We start from the raw sequence: 17,153 nt of genomic DNA, 5'->3' as shown, positions 1-17,153 counted from the left end.
GCAGATGCAGTTAGCAACACATTTCACGTGACCCAGCGGCAGCAGTTAGTTCACACAACACTTGCACCGCACTTGCACAGCGCTTCAGTAATGAATTCAGCCACATGCAGTATGAAGAGCACAGGATACGTCTTCCTTCAAAAGAGAAGCAGGGTGGAATGCACACCCAGAACACTTGCACCGCACTTGCACAGCGCTTCAGTAATGAATTCAGCCACATGCAGTATGAAGAGCACAGGATACGTCTTCCTTCAAAAGAGAAGCAGGGTGGAATGCACACCCAGAACACTTGCACCGCACTTGCACAGCGCTTCAGTAATGAATTCAGCCACATGCAGTATGAAGAGCACAGGATACGTCTTCCTTCAAAAGAGAAGCAGGGTGGAATGCACACCCAGAACACTTGCACCGCACTTGCACAGCGCTTCAGTAATGAATTCAGCCACATGCAGTATGAAGAGCACAGGATACGTCTTCCTTCAAAAGAGAAGCAGGGTGGAATGCACACCCAGAACACTTGCACCGCACTTGCACAGCGCTTCAGTAATGAATTCAGCCACATGCAGTATGAAGAGCACAGGACACGTCTTCCTTCAAAAGAGAAGCAGGGAGGAACGAACACACAGTTTACTTGCACCGCACTTGCACAGCGCTTCAGTAATGAATTCAGCCACATGCAGTATGAAGAGCACAGGATACGTCTTCCTTCAAAAGAGAAGCAGGGTGGAATGCACACCCAGAACACTTGCACCGCACTTGCACAGCGCTTCAGTAATGAATTCAGCCACATGCAGTATGAAGAGCACAGGATACGTCTTCCTTCAAAAGAGAAGCAGGGTGGAATGCACACCCAGAACACTTGCACCGCACTTGCACAGCGCTTCAGTAATGAATTCAGCCACATGCAGTATGAAGAGCACAGGATACGTCTTCCTTCAAAAGAGAAGCAGGGTGGAATGCACACCCAGAACACTTGCACCGCACTTGCACAGCGCTTCAGTAATGAATTCAGCCACATGCAGTATGAAGAGCACAGGATACGTCTTCCTTCAAAAGAGAAGCAGGGTGGAATGCACACCCAGAACACTTGCACCGCACTTGCACAGCGCTTCAGTAATGAATTTAGCCACATGCAGTATGAAGAGCACAGGATACGTCTTCCTTCAAAAGAGAAGCAGGGTGGAATGCACACCCAGAACACTTGCACCGCACTTGCACAGCGCTTCAGTAATGAATTCAGCCACATGCAGTATGAAGAGCACAGGATACGTCTTCCTTCAAAAGAGAAGCAGGGTGGAATGCACACCCAGAACACTTGCACCGCACTTGCACAGCGCTTCAGTAATGAATTCAGCCACATGCAGTATGAAGAGCACAGGATACGTCTTCCTTCAAAAGAGAAGCAGGGTGGAATGCACACCCAGAACACTTGCACCGCACTTGCACAGCGCTTCAGTAATGAATTCAGCCACATGCAGTATGAAGAGCACAGGACACGTCTTCCTTCAAAAGAGAAGCAGGGAGGAACGAACACACAGTTTACTTGCACCGCACTTGCACAGCGCTTCAGTAATGAATTCAGCCACATGCAGTATGAAGAGCACAGGATACGTCTTCCTTCAAAAGAGAAGCAGGGTGGAATGCACACCCAGAACACTTGCACCGCACTTGCACAGCGCTTCAGTAATGAATTCAGCCACATGCAGTATGAAGAGCACAGGATACGTCTTCCTTCAAAAGAGAAGCAGGGTGGAATGCACACCCAGAACACTTGCACCGCACTTGCACAGCGCTTCAGTAATGAATTCAGCCACATGCAGTATGAAGAGCACAGGATACGTCTTCCTTCAAAAGAGAAGCAGGGTGGAATGCACACCCAGAACACTTGCACCGCACTTGCACAGCGCTTCAGTAATGAATTCAGCCACATGCAGTATGAAGAGCACAGGATACGTCTTCCTTCAAAAGAGAAGCAGGGTGGAATGCACACCCAGAACACTTGCACCGCACTTGCACAGCGCTTCAGTAATGAATTCAGCCACATGCAGTATGAAGAGCACAGGATACGTCTTCCTTCAAAAGAGAAGCAGGGTGGAATGCACACCCAGAACACTTGCACCGCACTTGCACAGCGCTTCAGTAATGAATTCAGCCACATGCAGTATGAAGAGCACAGGACACGTCTTCCTTCAAAAGAGAAGCAGGGAGGAACGAACACACAGTTTACTTGCACCACACTGGAATTGCTGCATTCATTAGAAGAGAAATCCGGGGGAATAGAGCCCCTCGTTTTGGAACCAGAACTCCTCCTGAAGAACCTTTATGTTGCAGCTTCGTATTCTTCTTTTATGAACATTTCTTTCAAGAGCTTCAAAGGTTAGAAGGCATTTATTTCCCTTTTCCCCTTTATAGTTTCGTTTTAGTGAGAGGCTCAGAATAGCACTTTTGGACATGAGGACAGTTTGATTGACACCCTGATACAGACAGATCCTTAGTTTTGGTCTTTAACCAAAAACACTGCTACCCTGTGTCCGAGTTTCATTCCCGACTCCTCACACTAGCCAAATCAGGTGGCGGTAAGGTAGCAGGGCGGCAAGGCTTAGACTCTGGAAGGGTATGAGTGGTCTAGGGCTACAGCCAGTCCACACGGAGCAACACCAGTAATTCCAGATGGACGGGCAATTACAATAATATACAATGATTTATTCGGTCTTTAAAATACACACCAAGGAAGTAAACACCTGTAGTCCAATATTTTCACACTTTTACTACAAACCATTCTATACATTCTCCGTAAGGAGAAAAAAATAGCATAAACTCAATAACTAGTCAGGGCACGCAAAATCTCCCTCACCCACTCGGCATGGGCAAGGAAAATTTGCACAGTACTCGTTCCTCATGGCCAGCACGGGGATGGAAGAAAGTTTAATTTGCCATTTATTGCAAATAAACATTTCACTTTGTGCGGCTGGGTGGCAGGATTTTGCCAAATATGAAATGTATTAATGGTGAAATACATCTTTTAATAAAACAATAAAAATGTGTAATTTGCTTTTACCATTTTGGAGGTGTGAAAGTATTTTTTGTGGCCATTAGGTTAGGTAACTAGGACTGTAGTGTTAGTGAAATAGTTAAGCCTGCTAGTATAACGTTTTTTTTAAACTTTATTGACGATTTGCAAATATACAGTAGTGGCTAGAAGTATGTCTCCTTCAGTCAGGACAGATCACAACACAGAATGCAGTGACAAGTCAGTAAAATAACAGGAAAAGTGCTGGAAAAAGAAATAAGTAAATACCGTCAATTTCAATAAAAACGGTATAAATGTGTAATTAGTTCCAAAAGTAAAACAGACAAAAGAAACAAAGCAAAGAAAAGAAAAAAAAATCCAATTATCTTGAAATTAATTGTGCACAATCACATAACTAAATCCGAAAGTTGCAGTAACAACCAACGGTGTCAGAGTTGACCATATAGGCAATTAAAGGATGTCCAGATCTCCTCATACATATCAGAGCAGGCTTTTTTCTTGTACATTACTTTCTCATAAGTGGACAGTATAAGCAAGGTGCTTAGCCAAGCATCTATCCAAGGTTTTCTATTCCGTTAAATTTGTTTCCGAGCAACTACCAGCACCCCGACAGATCACATTTTCGAATTAGAATTTGCTTCCATGCTACATCCACTCAACCATAGTAATGTACGCTTAGGACACCTTCAAACACTAGTGTCCGCAACTTACTCTATGCGATCAAGGACTTCTCTCCAAAATATTTGGAGTACTCAGATGGATGATAATTAGAAACACCATAAAACAGTTTCCCTAGCACTTACAAAGCCCAGTCCTAGGATACTTTGGGGCCTTTAGGCCTAAAGTCATCAGTTGCAAAAATATACTTTTCAGGTAGGTTTACTTAGAGATTGGATGATGCAAGTGGTTATGATTCAAAAATTAAAAAGGCGAGTAAAGTTCAGGTAAGTAAACTCACTCATTCCCAGACACCAGGATAGGCCTACGAAGGGATCCTTGCCCAGGCACCCACCAATCAAAATCAGGAAACAGTAGTTTAGAGATAGGACCTTACGCCCATGTAACCCTACGGGGAACAGGCGGAGGGGAGGAAAGGTAATTAGCCCCAACCCCACCACCGACCCCCCTGACTCCGATTTCTATAGAGACTGCTGAGGTTCAGCATTCCACTGGGGAAACAATCTCCTGTGCTTGGTCCCATCGAGAGTGGTTGCAGGGTGCAGAGGTGACTTTCAGACACAGAATTTAGTTTTGGTTGGTCGTGGCTGCAGAATTTCAGTTCCAGGCACCTTTCTGCCCACCTCGGAACACCTCCAGGGATCAAAGAAGAGTTGCAGCAACTGGAATTGCCATGTTCAGGCGGTAACAGGTGATCTTCAATGGACGAACAAAGGAGTCTGGCTTCTGTCCATGCAAGAAGACTGGAAATGCAGAAGCAGGCGTCTTGTTACACAAGTTGAAGATCATCCAAGTTCAATGGTTGACCCCAGAACGGCGACGATGTAGCCCATAAGAGATCTGGTCAATCCACCGATTTGTCCCGGGACACTTCTGAAACTCTAGGCAGGCATGAATACTTGAGCAGGCATCACAACTGGTTGTTCCGAACAGTCCAGGGGTCCAAGAGCCGACTAGGACCTTCTTTAGATCAGGACAGAGAAGCACTGGCATTGATGCTGGTCCTCTTGAGGGGTCGGCCTTGCGCTGCCAGCGGGCCGTACTTGTTCGTAGTGGTCTTGGCTCCCACAATGATTTGACGAATGGTTGCAGGAGCCCTCCTTTTATCCAGGATTTGGGCTGGGAGCTCACCCAAGCCCACCAATGGCTCGGATCTGCACCCTTCACACCGCCAGTGTCTATAAAATCATGGATAGCCACATCTTCCCAGCAACAGACATTGAAGGCACCAGGATGTGTACTGGGGGCCGACAGTCCCAGCCCCTACATTCGGGCTGACACAAACCGCTCCTTGGACCGGGAAAGCAGCAGCTTTCCCTGAGAAAGCAGCAGCTTTCCCTGGTAAAGGACTTTCCATGTATGGCAATTCCGGACCCAACAGGGTAAGTGGGAGGCCAGAGAACAATATGACCCAAGGACAAGCAAAAGCCTCCTGGCGCGGCTATTTTAGGGTGCTAGACACCCTTAGTAGCCATGGCGGTAAATGGAAAAGTGCACGAGTAAAGAGGACAAAACATAGCAGAGTGAAGAAGAAGGAATGGCAAATGTCACAGGATAAAGTGACAGTGAGGCATGTGGCCGGCAGTAAGTAACAGAACTTCAGCAGGAGTGCTCGGTGGGCGCCACCTCACCTTTTCAGACTTCCAGGCCTGGTTCTTGGTGTATTCAGCATCCACCAGGTCAGGGCTCTCCCGAGACAGGAGGATGAGGGGATCCCGCTCTGGACTGGTCCTGAAGGAAACAAAAATAAACATTAAGAACATCCCACCAGTCAACATTGCAGCCTTTCAAAACCAGTGGAGCACCGTGGACCATTTTAAAGGTGGCAATGTCACTCACTCTCCGTCCAGGCTCCGGATGGAGCCTTCTGTCTGTCTGATGTGCACATTACCTAATGGACTAGGGTCGGAGCTGCCCTTCCAGAAGAAATGCTGCAGGGAAGAAGCTATCCTTTAAGATACTGCAGGGAATGACTGGAGGAGGAGCTGTCCTTCCAGGGCAGATACGGCAGGGAGTGACTGGAGGAGCTGTCCTTCAAAGACAGATACTGTAGTGAATGACTGGATGAGGAGCTGTTCTTCCAGGCAAGATATGGCAAGGAATGCCTGGAGGAGGAGCCGTCCTTCCAGGGCAGATACGACATGGGATGACTGGAGGAGGAGCGGTCTTTCCCGAGCAGATATGGCAGGGAATGATTGGCGGAGGAGCTGTCCTTCCAGAGCAGATGTGGCAGGGAATGACTGGAGGAGGAGAGCAGATGTGGCAGGGAATGACTGGAGGTGGAGAGCAGATATGGCAGGGAATGACTGGAGGAGGAGAGCAGATATGGCAGGGAATGACTGGAGGAGGAGCTGTCCTTCCAGGGCAGATATGGCAGGGAATGACTGGAGGAGGAGCTGTCCTTTCAGGGCAGATACAGCAGGGAATGACTGGAGGAGAAGCTGTCCTTCCAGAGCAGATGCGGCAGGGAATGATGGGAGGAGAGCAGATGCGGCAGGGAATGACTGGAGGAGGAGCTGTCCTTGCAAGGCAGATACGGCAGGGAATGACTGGATACAGCAGGGAATAATTGGAGGAGGAGCTGTCATTCCAGGGCAGATACAGCATGGAATGACTGGAGGAGGAGCTGTAATTCCAGGGCAGATACGGAAAGGAACGACTGGAGGAGCTGTCATTCCAGGGCAGATATGGCAGGCAATGACTGGAGGAGGAGCTGTCCTTCCAGGGCAGATACAGCAGGGAATAACTGGGGAGGAGCTGTCCATCCAGAGTAGATGCGGCAGGGAATTGACTGGAGGAGGAGCTGTCCCTGTCATTCCAGGGCAGATATGGCAGGGAATAACTGGGGAAGGAGCCGTTATTCAAGCATTATACCGAAGGGAAAGACCAAAGAAGAAGATGCCTTTCTAGTGCAGACACTGCATCCCAGTACTAAGGGTTCATCGCTCAATGAGTAACTGTGGTGGCGCGTTCTCTGTCTGACCGATGTGGGCGCTACAGGGCAGGGCAGCCCTCCTAGTTATTGCAGATAAAGCGGGAAAAGGGCTGGGGCTGTTCTAATATGGACACTCCTGAGCAGAAGCAGCAGGAGTTGTGGATATGATCCTACTTAGATGTGGGCACTAGAGAAGATCATCATTTTAATCAACTAGAGAGAACCTCTCATTATAAAGTAACCATGAAGAGAAAAACCACACATGGCAGGAAACACAAAGTGCCTAACTGAAAGGCTGATGGTATTACCCGCTACACCACTAAGGTGCAGTATAAAAGCCTATTAACTTGACATGTCAAAGCAGGCTTTTTTTTTTAAATTTTACTGTTACAAAATCCATAATCACTTGGGGCAGTAAAACAGACTGTATTCAGAAGAACAAGTTACTTATCTTACCTGGTAACGTTCTTTCGATGGGATGTTCCTCCGACATATTCCACATCTATGACAGTAATGACCACAGCTGGACGCCCGTAGCCTCAGTTGTAGTTTTTTCCCAGAACGTGTGGCACCAATCTCCTGCCAGTATGACTGCAGAAAGCCTTGCGGAAACGTAAGCTGCAATCGCAGAAGAAATTCTGTTCAGGGGCAGGATAGGAGGGTTCGATGTGGAATACATCGGAGGAACATCCCATTGAAAGAACGTTACCAGGTAACATAAGTAACGTGTTCTTCGAGGGGATTGTGTCCTCCGACATATTCCACATCTATGACAGACTCCCAAAGCAGTACCAACGTATGGAGGTGGGAAAAAGAATTTAGAACTTTGCAATGCTCAATCAAATTGCTGAATAGAGGACTGCCTTACCAAAGGCCAAATCCTGCCCATGGACGGAGTCCAAGGAATAATGTCTCACAAAAGTATGGACAGAGGCCCATGTGGCTGCTTCACCAATATTGCAAATCGGAACACCCCTCTGTAGAGCAGTGGTGGCAGCCACACCCCTAGTAGAGTGAGCCCGTAAGCCTACTGGAGGGTCCTTTCCCGCAAATGGTAACACTCAGATCGTCAAAATGATCCATCTGGACAAGGTCTGCTTGGAAACAGCCTGACCTAAACGCCTACCAGCATAACCCACAAAGAACTGATTGTTCACTCTGACCCGGGACATTCGTGAGAGATAGAAACTCAAAGCTCTCCTAAGATCTAACCTATGGGGCCTCTCCTGTTCCTTACCAGGATGTGGAGGAGGATAAAAAGCCAGAAGAATTACCTTCTGGCTCAAATGGAATTCCGACACAACCTTTGGAAGAAATGAAGGCCGCACCCTTTGGCGGAAAGTGCCTGCAACTCACTCACTCTTTGTGCGGATGTAACCGCTACTAAAAATACAGTTTTAAAAGGACAACAGTCGCAATGGACAAGAATGCAAGGGCTCAAACGGAGCTCCCATTAGGAACTTTAAAACCAAATTCAAATCCCATCCCGGCACCTGGAAAGGAGACGGTGCATTAGTTAGCCCTTTTAGAAACAGAGATCTTAAGCTTAAATATGGACGGCGCCGCCAGGTACCCCTTAATGGTACCCACATGCAGGCCCTTGTGGGCTAAAGAAAGCAAAAAAGACAAAACCAAAAGGAATGGAACATTGGAAAGGATCCACACTGTGTACCCTGAACCAGTCGCAGAACTTTCCCCAACGGCAACGGTACAGGGATTTCGTTGCGGGCCTCCGTGCTGAAAGCAACACCTCCATCACATCTTCAGGGAGGTCCCGATCCTTATAACTCAACCTTTCAGATACCAATCGTGAAGGTTGAGAGTACTGACCTCCAGATGGAGAACCCGACCCCCCTCCCGTGAGAGCAGATCGTCTCGGTAGGGAAGACGACGTGGAGGGCAGATGGACATGTCTACAAGGTCATGTGTACCACGCTCTCCTGGCCCATGCCAGAGCAATGAGGATCATCCGGGAACCGAACCTCCGCAACACCTGCGGGATGACGGGGACTGGAAGAAACGTGTACAGCAGTGGGAAGGACCACTCCACTACGAACGCGTCTCCCAAGGCTCCTCTTGGAGGAAATTCCCGCAAGCAGAATCTTTCACACTTCCGGTTGACACTGGTGGCAAAGAGATCCACTTGTGGGGTTCCCCAAAGGGCGAAGATCTCCCAAAGAACTTCCTGAGCCAGCTCCCACTCGTGAGAGACCGTGCTCTGACTGCTTAGAGCATCCGCCGCCGCATTTTTGTCTCCAGCCAGATGAACTGCAGAGATCGAAATTCCCTGCTGAATTGCCCAGAACCAGAGCTGCATCGCCTCCCTGGACAGAGGGAGAGACCCTGCCCCCGCTTTTTGTTGAGGTAGTGCATGGGCACTGTACTGTGTCAGAATCAGGACATTCTTCCCTCGCACAGTCGGCAGAAAAGCCTTCAGGGCAAGCCTGACGGCCCTCAGCTCTAACAGATTGATGTGTAGTCTGGACTTCGACGGAGACCAACAGCCGCTGGCTGTCAACTCGTTGGCATGAGCTCCCCAACCCGTGAGGGATGAGTCTGTCACGATCGTCACTTCCGGCCAAGGTTGCCAAAATGGCGCACCCTTCATCAGATTGCCTTCGACGGCCCACCACAGAAGATCCTATGCGACTGAGGGCGGAATCAGAACGGGATCCGCCATCCTGCCAGTGGACTGCGACAACTGCATCTTGAGAGCCCACTGCAGAGATCTCATCCGCAGCCTGGCCTCTGGCACCAGTAGAATGCAGAATGCCATGAGGCCGAGCAACCTCAAGAACTCGAACGCCGGGAGACTCTGGGCACGTTGAAATTTCTCCACCATCTGCAGAATGTGATGAGCCCTCACCTGGGGAGGCGAACACAGCCCCAGGGATGTGTCGAGCACTGCTCCGATGTATTGGAGAAGTTGGGTAGGTGTCAACTGTGACTTCTTTAAATTGAGGCAGAAGGCCAGCTTGTAAAGGGAGTGGCAGGTGACGACAGATGATCCCTGGCTTGTTCGGGAGAGCGCGCCCTGATCAACCAATCGTCCAGGTAGGGGTGGACGTGAATCCCCCCTTTCCTGAGATACGCTGCCACCAACACCATCAACTTGGTGAAGACCCTCGGGGTGGAGGTCAATCCGAACAGCAGGACCCGAAACTGAAAATGCGAGTCGCCAACCGCGAACCTCCGGTACTTCCTGTGCTTTGGATGAATCGGCACATGAAAGTAAGCATCCTTGATGTCGAAAGACATCAACCAATCCTGATGTTGAAGGGCCTGGAGGACTTGAGAAAGGGTTACCATCTTGAACTTGTCCTTCCTGAGGAGCTTGTTCAGCCAACGCAAGTCCATGATGGGTCTCAATCCTCAGTCTTTTTTCGGGATAAAAAAATAAGGGGAATACCATCCCTTGTTCCTCTCCGCTACAGGCACCAGTTCTATGGCGCCTTCCTCCAGCAGGGATAGGATTTCCTGCGCAAGGAGCGGATCCGGACTCTTAAAAGAGAGCTTCCCCGGTAGATTGTCGTGAGGCCTCTGTCGAAAGGGGAGACAGTAGCCGTGGGTTATGATCTCCAGAACCCACACATCTGAAGTAATGGCACGCCATTCTCCAAGATGCTGCGCAAGTCTGCCCCAACCCGGCGAACCATGGGACATGGCCTCATGACTGAGCGGACGCGGCTGCGGTAGTGCCTGAGGGCAAAGAGGCAACTGCCCAAGCTGCTTTGGCACCTCGAGTACCTTGCTTTCCACCTCTGGTATTCCTATGGTGGCTCCTTTGACTGACAGCTCTCTTGATCTACCAAAGGAAGAGTAGTACCGAAAGGAACCTCCCCTCCATTGCTGTCCTCTAGGACGAAAAGGCGGAGGTTGAGATACTGCAGCACCCAAAGACTCTGCTGCAGCTTTGGAGGTCTGCAACCTCTCAAGGCTCTCGTCAGCCTTGCTGCCAAACTGATGGACACCATCAAAGGGCATGTTGAGAAGCCAGGATTGCACATCAGGAGCAAACCCCGACTTCCGCAACCACGCAAATCTGCGTATCACAGTGCTCGCAGCCATGGACCGACTGACACAGTCTGCCGTGTCCAAACCCGACTGAACAGCTTCACACATGGCATCCTTGCTGTCCTGCACGAGGGCTAGAAATCCATCCCGTTCCTCCCCTTTGGGAATATGCTCAGCCGCCAAAGATGCACAATTCCACAGGTGTGAGTGAATCTGGCCAAGGCACAAACGGAGTTGGCTGCTTTCAAAGCCATACCCCAAGATGAAAATACCTTCTTCGCCCAACCATCACGGCGCTTATCGTCCCTATCAGGAGGGATGGTAGGGTACGCAGCCTGGTTTGCAGGGGCCATAGCTGCCTGCACCACCAAACTCTCCGAAGTAGGATGCATCGATAAGTAGCAGGGGTCACCACTGGGTGGATGGTATTTTTTCAGAAGCAACTTATTCACTGCCGGGAGACTCTCTGGAGTAGTCCAAGCCGTCGCCACCCTTCTTTGCAACACCAGGTAAGTGGGTGGACCTTGGTCCAGAATACCTGTCAGATCATCCTGAAAAAAATCAACAGGTGGAGCAGACCACCCCAAGTACTCAGCCTCGACATGAGGCGCCTATATGAGGATTCGGCATACGTACCAGGCTCAGGCCTGCCAAACTCCACCTCAGAGAGGTGTCAGGTCCACTGGCATCATGCAAGGGCTGACTGAGTTCTTCCATCTGACTGTGACCAGACAACAGGTCATCAGGGACCTCAGGAGGCACAACCATCTCCTCATCAGACCCTTCTTCCACCTCCGAAATATACTCCAAAAGGTTGGAATAAATCCAATCTGGGTGGAGGAACAGATAAGGGCTCAAAACAGGCCTCACAGACTTACAGAGAGCCTTCCTCTGAGTTTCCACAGCCCTCCGGTGCACCTCTGGCAAATTCTCCTCAAAAGGCATAGGGAAGGCAAGGCATTATTTGTTTCTAGAGGGCGCCGGTGGAATCGGCGTTGACGTTGACCGAGGCGCCGATGACTTCGACAACTGCTTTGAGGCTGGAGCCCTGAGAGTGTCCTTTGATGGTCTCGGCGCCGCTGATTTCTTCGAAGCCAGAGCCTCAAGAGAGTCCCTCGACAAACACGGCGCAGATGGCGTTGCTGCCTTCTTGGAAGGCCTCACAGGCTCCGACGGTCTCGACGGCGTCAAGGACCGGGACCTGGAAAGACTATGGCGATCAACCTTGTCCGATTGGGACCTCGACGGCTCCCGATGATCACGCTGACCGCCCGAGCCCAAAGGCGTGCGAGTGGTGGCTCTAGCTCGTTCCTTGCCGGATTCTCTCGAAAGAACAGTGCCGTGCGATTCGGAAATCACCATCTGCTGGTGGAATGCGTCCCATTCGGCCGGCGACGAATACTTGGTGGGACAAGTCACCCGCCTTCTGGTGAGTCCTCCGACGAGGATGGGGAAGTCGACCGGTGACAGCGGTTCTGAGAATGCCTAGAAGAGGCAGAGGAATGGCGGGAACCACTCCGAGACCCCCTGGACTTATGCCGATGCAGAGCGTCGCCCCTCGAGTCGTCAGTCGAAAGCCCAGCAGATTTCGACTTACGGGTTTTAGATACCCTACCTACCGATAATTTCTTCTTCTGCTCCCGCAAGGACTTCGATGTCAAGGACTGGCAGTCATCGCAGTCGTCGGTGGCGTGGCTTTCCCCGAGACTCCAGAGGCAGACATCATGCGGGTCCATGATGGGCATTTTGGTACTGAAGCCCGACTTCGGGGTAGAAGATGACGAAGACATTGCAATCAAAGTAGAAGGACCGAGCGTGCCGAGATTCCGAAGCGAACACGTTCGCAGAAGAAAACCGAACTGAGGCTAGGGGCGCCGTGCGTCCTATATATAACATCCAGTGACGTCGACCCTCAACGGAAGCCCTCGAGGAACAGTGTATCGACATCATCGACGCAGGACGACTACGCCAAAAGATTTTCCAAAGCAGCACAGCTGTGGTCATTACTGTCATAGATGTGGAATACATCGGAGGACACAATCCCCTCGAAATAAGGACTGTTTTATTATTACTACATAACGTCCAAGGTCCCAAGTGTAAAGCACAGTGGCTACTGTTGCAGGTGCAAACAAAAAGGCTTAATTTTTCATCTAAGTGGAGGGTGCCGATGCAGGTTGTTACCTGTTGAGGTATTGAACCCCACTTATGAAATGAGGAACATATGCAGCACCAATCTGTGTGATACACGAGAGGAACAAAGGACGCGAGACACGGGCAGAATATGCAGCACCAATCTGCGTGATACATGAGAGGAATACGGGGAGCGAGACACGGGCAGAATGTGCAGCACCAATCTCTGATGCATGAGAGGAACAAGGGACGCGAGACACGGGCAGAATATGCAGCACCAATCTGTGTGAAACATGAGAGGAATACGGGGCGCGAGACACGGGCAGAATGTGCAGCACCAATCTCTGTGATGCATGAGAGGAACAAGGGACGCGAGACACGGGCAGAATATGCAGCACCAATCTGTGTGATACATGAGAGGAACAAGTGACACGAGACACGGGCAGAATATGCAGCAGCTATCTGTGTGATACATGAGAGGAACAAGGGCGCGAGACAGAGAATTTGCAGCACCAATCTGTGTGATACATGAGAGGAACAAGGGACGTGTTTTATTATTACTACATAACGTCCAAGGTCCCAAGTGTAAAGCACGATGGCTACTGTTGCAGGTGCAAACAAAAAGGCTTAATTATTCATTTAAGTGGAGGGTGCCGATGCAGGTTGTTACCTGTTGAAGTATTGAACCCCACTTATGAAATGAGGAACATATGCAGCACCAATCTGTGTGATACATGAGAGGAACAAAGGACGCGAGACACAGGCAGAATATGCAGCACCAATCTCTGTGATGCATGAGAGGAACAAGGGACGCGAGACACGGGCAGAATATGCAGCACCAATCTCTGTGATGCATGAGAGGAACAAGGGACGCGAGACATGGGCAGAATATGCAGCACCAATCTGTGTGATACATGAGGAATACGGGGCGCGAGACACGGGCAGAATGTGCAGCACCAATCTCTGTGATGCATGAGAGGAACAAGGGACGCGAGACACAGGCAGAATATGCAGCACCAATCTCTGTGATGCATGAGAGGAACAAGGGACGCGAGACACGGGCAGAATATGCAGCACCAATCTATGTGATACGTGAGAGGACCACGGGACGCGAGACACAGGCAGAATATGCAGCACCAATCTGTGCGATACATTGCTTGTGCGAGTAATCTTAACTGATGGAAACACGTGTCTGTGGAGCCGCTTCTCTGATCTTTGACAGACTCGAGCTGTAGAGGATTCGGGAGCATTTTGGGTACTGGGACAAAATGCTGCGTGTGCACCAGCAAAACCCAACAACCCAGAGAGATGACCAAACCCAGGAGGACGACTCCAGACACCCATGCCACCTCATCCCGGCCCTTCCCTGCAAAGGTGTCCCAAAACCGACTGGCCTGGGATAGAAACAATGTTCTTCCTGATGGGACCCCTCTCACTGGCTGCCAAAGAGGGGAGTGGGGACTGCTGAACACTAACACAGGAACCATTCTGGGAAGAGGTGGGTTACTTCCCAAGGAAATAATAGCGGTGTATGACCTGAACTTCCCACCAATTAAGGGCCATGTTTCTGGTCAGAAGGAATTGGAAGGGTCTTCTCGGTCCAACCAGAGGCAGGGATGGTATTTGCCAAAAGAAAGCAGATGTGTGCACAAGCAAAAGAGATTTCCCGGGGCCAGGAGAGAGACAGGGTAGAACCAAACGGACAAAATGCTGAGATTCGATTTCTCTCAAGTCAGAGAGGATCTCAGGGCTTAGGTAGCATTTGCTAATATGCTTTTATACTATACACAATCAACATCGGAGCAAGTAGGCTTGTATGACCAGTGATGTGTTGTTCCCCTGCCAGGGGTAATAGAGCATAATCTACTGAGAAGAAAAGGGTGAAGTGAAGGGGAAGTGGGAAAAAGGATGCCATGAACATGCAGAAGGGGAGACTATTGTGTGATAGCATGGGTGCCCGTCAGTCCTGTTAGGTGTACCATGGTGCTGCAAAAGGGTGGAGGCAGATATGTCCTAAGGTGCTGTGATAATTGGGGTGCGTTTCTAAGGTAGACTTGGAGAATTGTAAATTAGTGTTGTGGCAACCAGGAGGAATATATATATATCCTACCACTAAAATCTTCCCTACCTAATCAAGCTAAACTAAGGTGCTCGGTTACATTCCTAACAAAAATGATTCTAGGTCCAAACCGATCTGTTAGGCTGGCCATACCACTAGCGAAACACAAGTAATATAAAGGAGTGCCCTGCCCTCTTGGATCTTCACAGAGTTCTCTCAGCCTTTTCAAGGATGTTTTCCTTGCCTTGATCCAATTTTTGAAATAGACAAAATGGTTCTGGTCCATCTATCAAAAGTTCCTCAAATTTCCCAAACTCAAAATAGTCTAAAGTTCCTGAAAATCCCAATGTCCAATTTCTTTATGTGGAGGGATATTTCCCTGATCCACTTCCAGCAACTTGGTGGAGCTCTCCTCCCTTCCACCAACTTCTGGGCACTCTTATGCTTGTGTGATGCATTTTCTGCACTCTTGCTTATCTTGCCTCTGCGGCTCATCTGGGTTTCCCAGACCCGATGTATCACTTAGTTCTCTCGGCTCCTGGAGTTGTTCCCTTGTCTTCTCTGGGTCCTTGGGACCATCTGTGGATTTATGATGCTCGGGTTTCTCGGCTCCCGGAGTTGGGAGTTGCTCCCTTGTCTTCTCTGGGTCCTTGGGACCAGTCTGTGGATTTAAGATGCTCTGGTTTCTTGGGCTCCCGCAACCCTTTAAATTCAACTCACTCTCTCAGGCTTCTCAGGTACCTACGACTCTCAGATGGGGCCAGTGCATTCCTTCCTTCTTCCCTGCTTGTTCACTCAGCTTTCTTCCTCCCTCCGACCTGGGCAACCTGCATACCTGCTGCTGTGTTGCGGTGCTTGCTCCATGCAGGGTCAGTCTTGCAATCGGCAGCAGCCTTCTGCGCAGCTTGCTGCTATTCTCCATAAGATGCTGGCGGGTTTCGCCCATCTCGCTTGCCTCTCAATCTTCTCTGGCTCTCGTGCTGAGAACGGAGGATCCAATCCTCCTTTCGTCTCGTGTTGGTCAGCAGGCCTCAGGCCCATCAAGCCCTGTATCTGGTCCCACCTCTAGGTCGCTCCACGCAGCCTCAGCTTCCCCAGCCTTGCGTGCTTCCTTGTGTGGCGTCTCTGACGGATATTAGTTCCTTCCGTGCTGCAGCAGATTGCTGGTCTGCATGGCTCCTCCCTCGCCAACGCTCTCAAGCCAGGGAGTCACTTCAGCGTTGGTTATCTCCTCCTCCATTCAAGGGTCACTTGCCCTTCATTCTCGCTCCTTTAATGAAAAGGGGCGTTTTGTTCATTACAAGTTGTCAAGCAGGAGGGAAGTTCAGCATTATTTTGAGCCAAACAGATGTGTTGTCCACTTTTCTTACTCCCATGTAGGCAAAGAGTACATTGGTTATAGGGAGAAACCCATTGGAATGGGAGTCTCTTGTCCTATAAAGTGGGGTCACTCCCAGTGAGGTCTCGCTTGCCCAAAACCCCCAGGCAGGGTTATACGCAGCAGGCTCACTTCCCTACTCCTAAAGGGGGTGGCTCCCGTAGGGAAGAAGGGGCGTGGTCTACAGATTCTTCACAGAACACAATGGAATGTTGGAGGGGCTCAAGAGGGTGTTTGGGTAATCCTGAAAGTTTGGCGACTTATTTGCCCTGGCAGCTCTATACACTGTACCCAGGTAATTCTGTGACTGCCAGCCTGAGCCAAGAGTGGCACCGTCAAAGACTATACTGTGTAACGCTGTAGACAACACAAGGCAAGGAAATGAGGTGGTCAAAGTAGTATGGCAAAATTGCAACGATACTGGCTCCTTGATTTAAAACGTTATTAAGAGCTTGTTTCGGGCGAGTTCAGGGTGATGCCTTATTTGGTAGCAGGCTTTCAGAGTTTAGTAATATATAGCCAGCTAGAGTGACAACATGCAGACCCAACTCCGTATACAGGGTGTGTTCATTAGATTTTAAGGCTCTGGACCCCAGGATCCTCTGGCATATCTCCCAGATTCAAATACTGCTTGAGCTCATCAGGCTTTCCAAGTGGTCGTTGTGGCAAGCTGCCCAGACCTAACTCAATAGCGGCAGAGTGGGGTGGCTCACAGGTGCAGGCATAAAAGAGAAGGTCTGCACTATTGTATAAAATATGTCATCTTTATAGTAAGAAAAGTGTCTCACACACAAGAATCACTCAGAGTCTGAGGCGGTCCAAGTGTTTTTCTTGATGTCTTTGTGGAGCGTAGGGCCGTCCCTCTCTCTCCCTTTCAACCTATGTCAGACCTCCACCCTAACCCAGCTGCCCCTGATCTCCGAGTTAG

General features: G+C 49.8%; 1 protein-coding gene across 1 annotated transcript in view; it reads right to left on the bottom strand.

Moving 5' to 3' along the window:
* Positions 1-17,153, bottom strand: part of POGLUT1 (protein O-glucosyltransferase 1) — a 300,386-nt gene that overhangs the window by 161,649 nt on the left and 121,584 nt on the right. The window contains exon 7 of the mRNA XM_069635705.1: positions 5,341-5,440. Coding sequence (XP_069491806.1) covers positions 5,341-5,440 — 100 coding nt within the window. The remainder of the gene's footprint in view (positions 1-5,340; positions 5,441-17,153) is intronic.

Source organism: Ambystoma mexicanum, chromosome 7p (assembly GCF_040938575.1).
Source record: "Ambystoma mexicanum isolate Mex_15411 chromosome 7p, UKY_AmexF1_1, whole genome shotgun sequence".
NCBI lineage: Eukaryota > Metazoa > Chordata > Amphibia > Caudata > Ambystomatidae > Ambystoma > Ambystoma mexicanum.
This window is presented reverse-complemented; position numbering and strand designations above follow the sequence as displayed.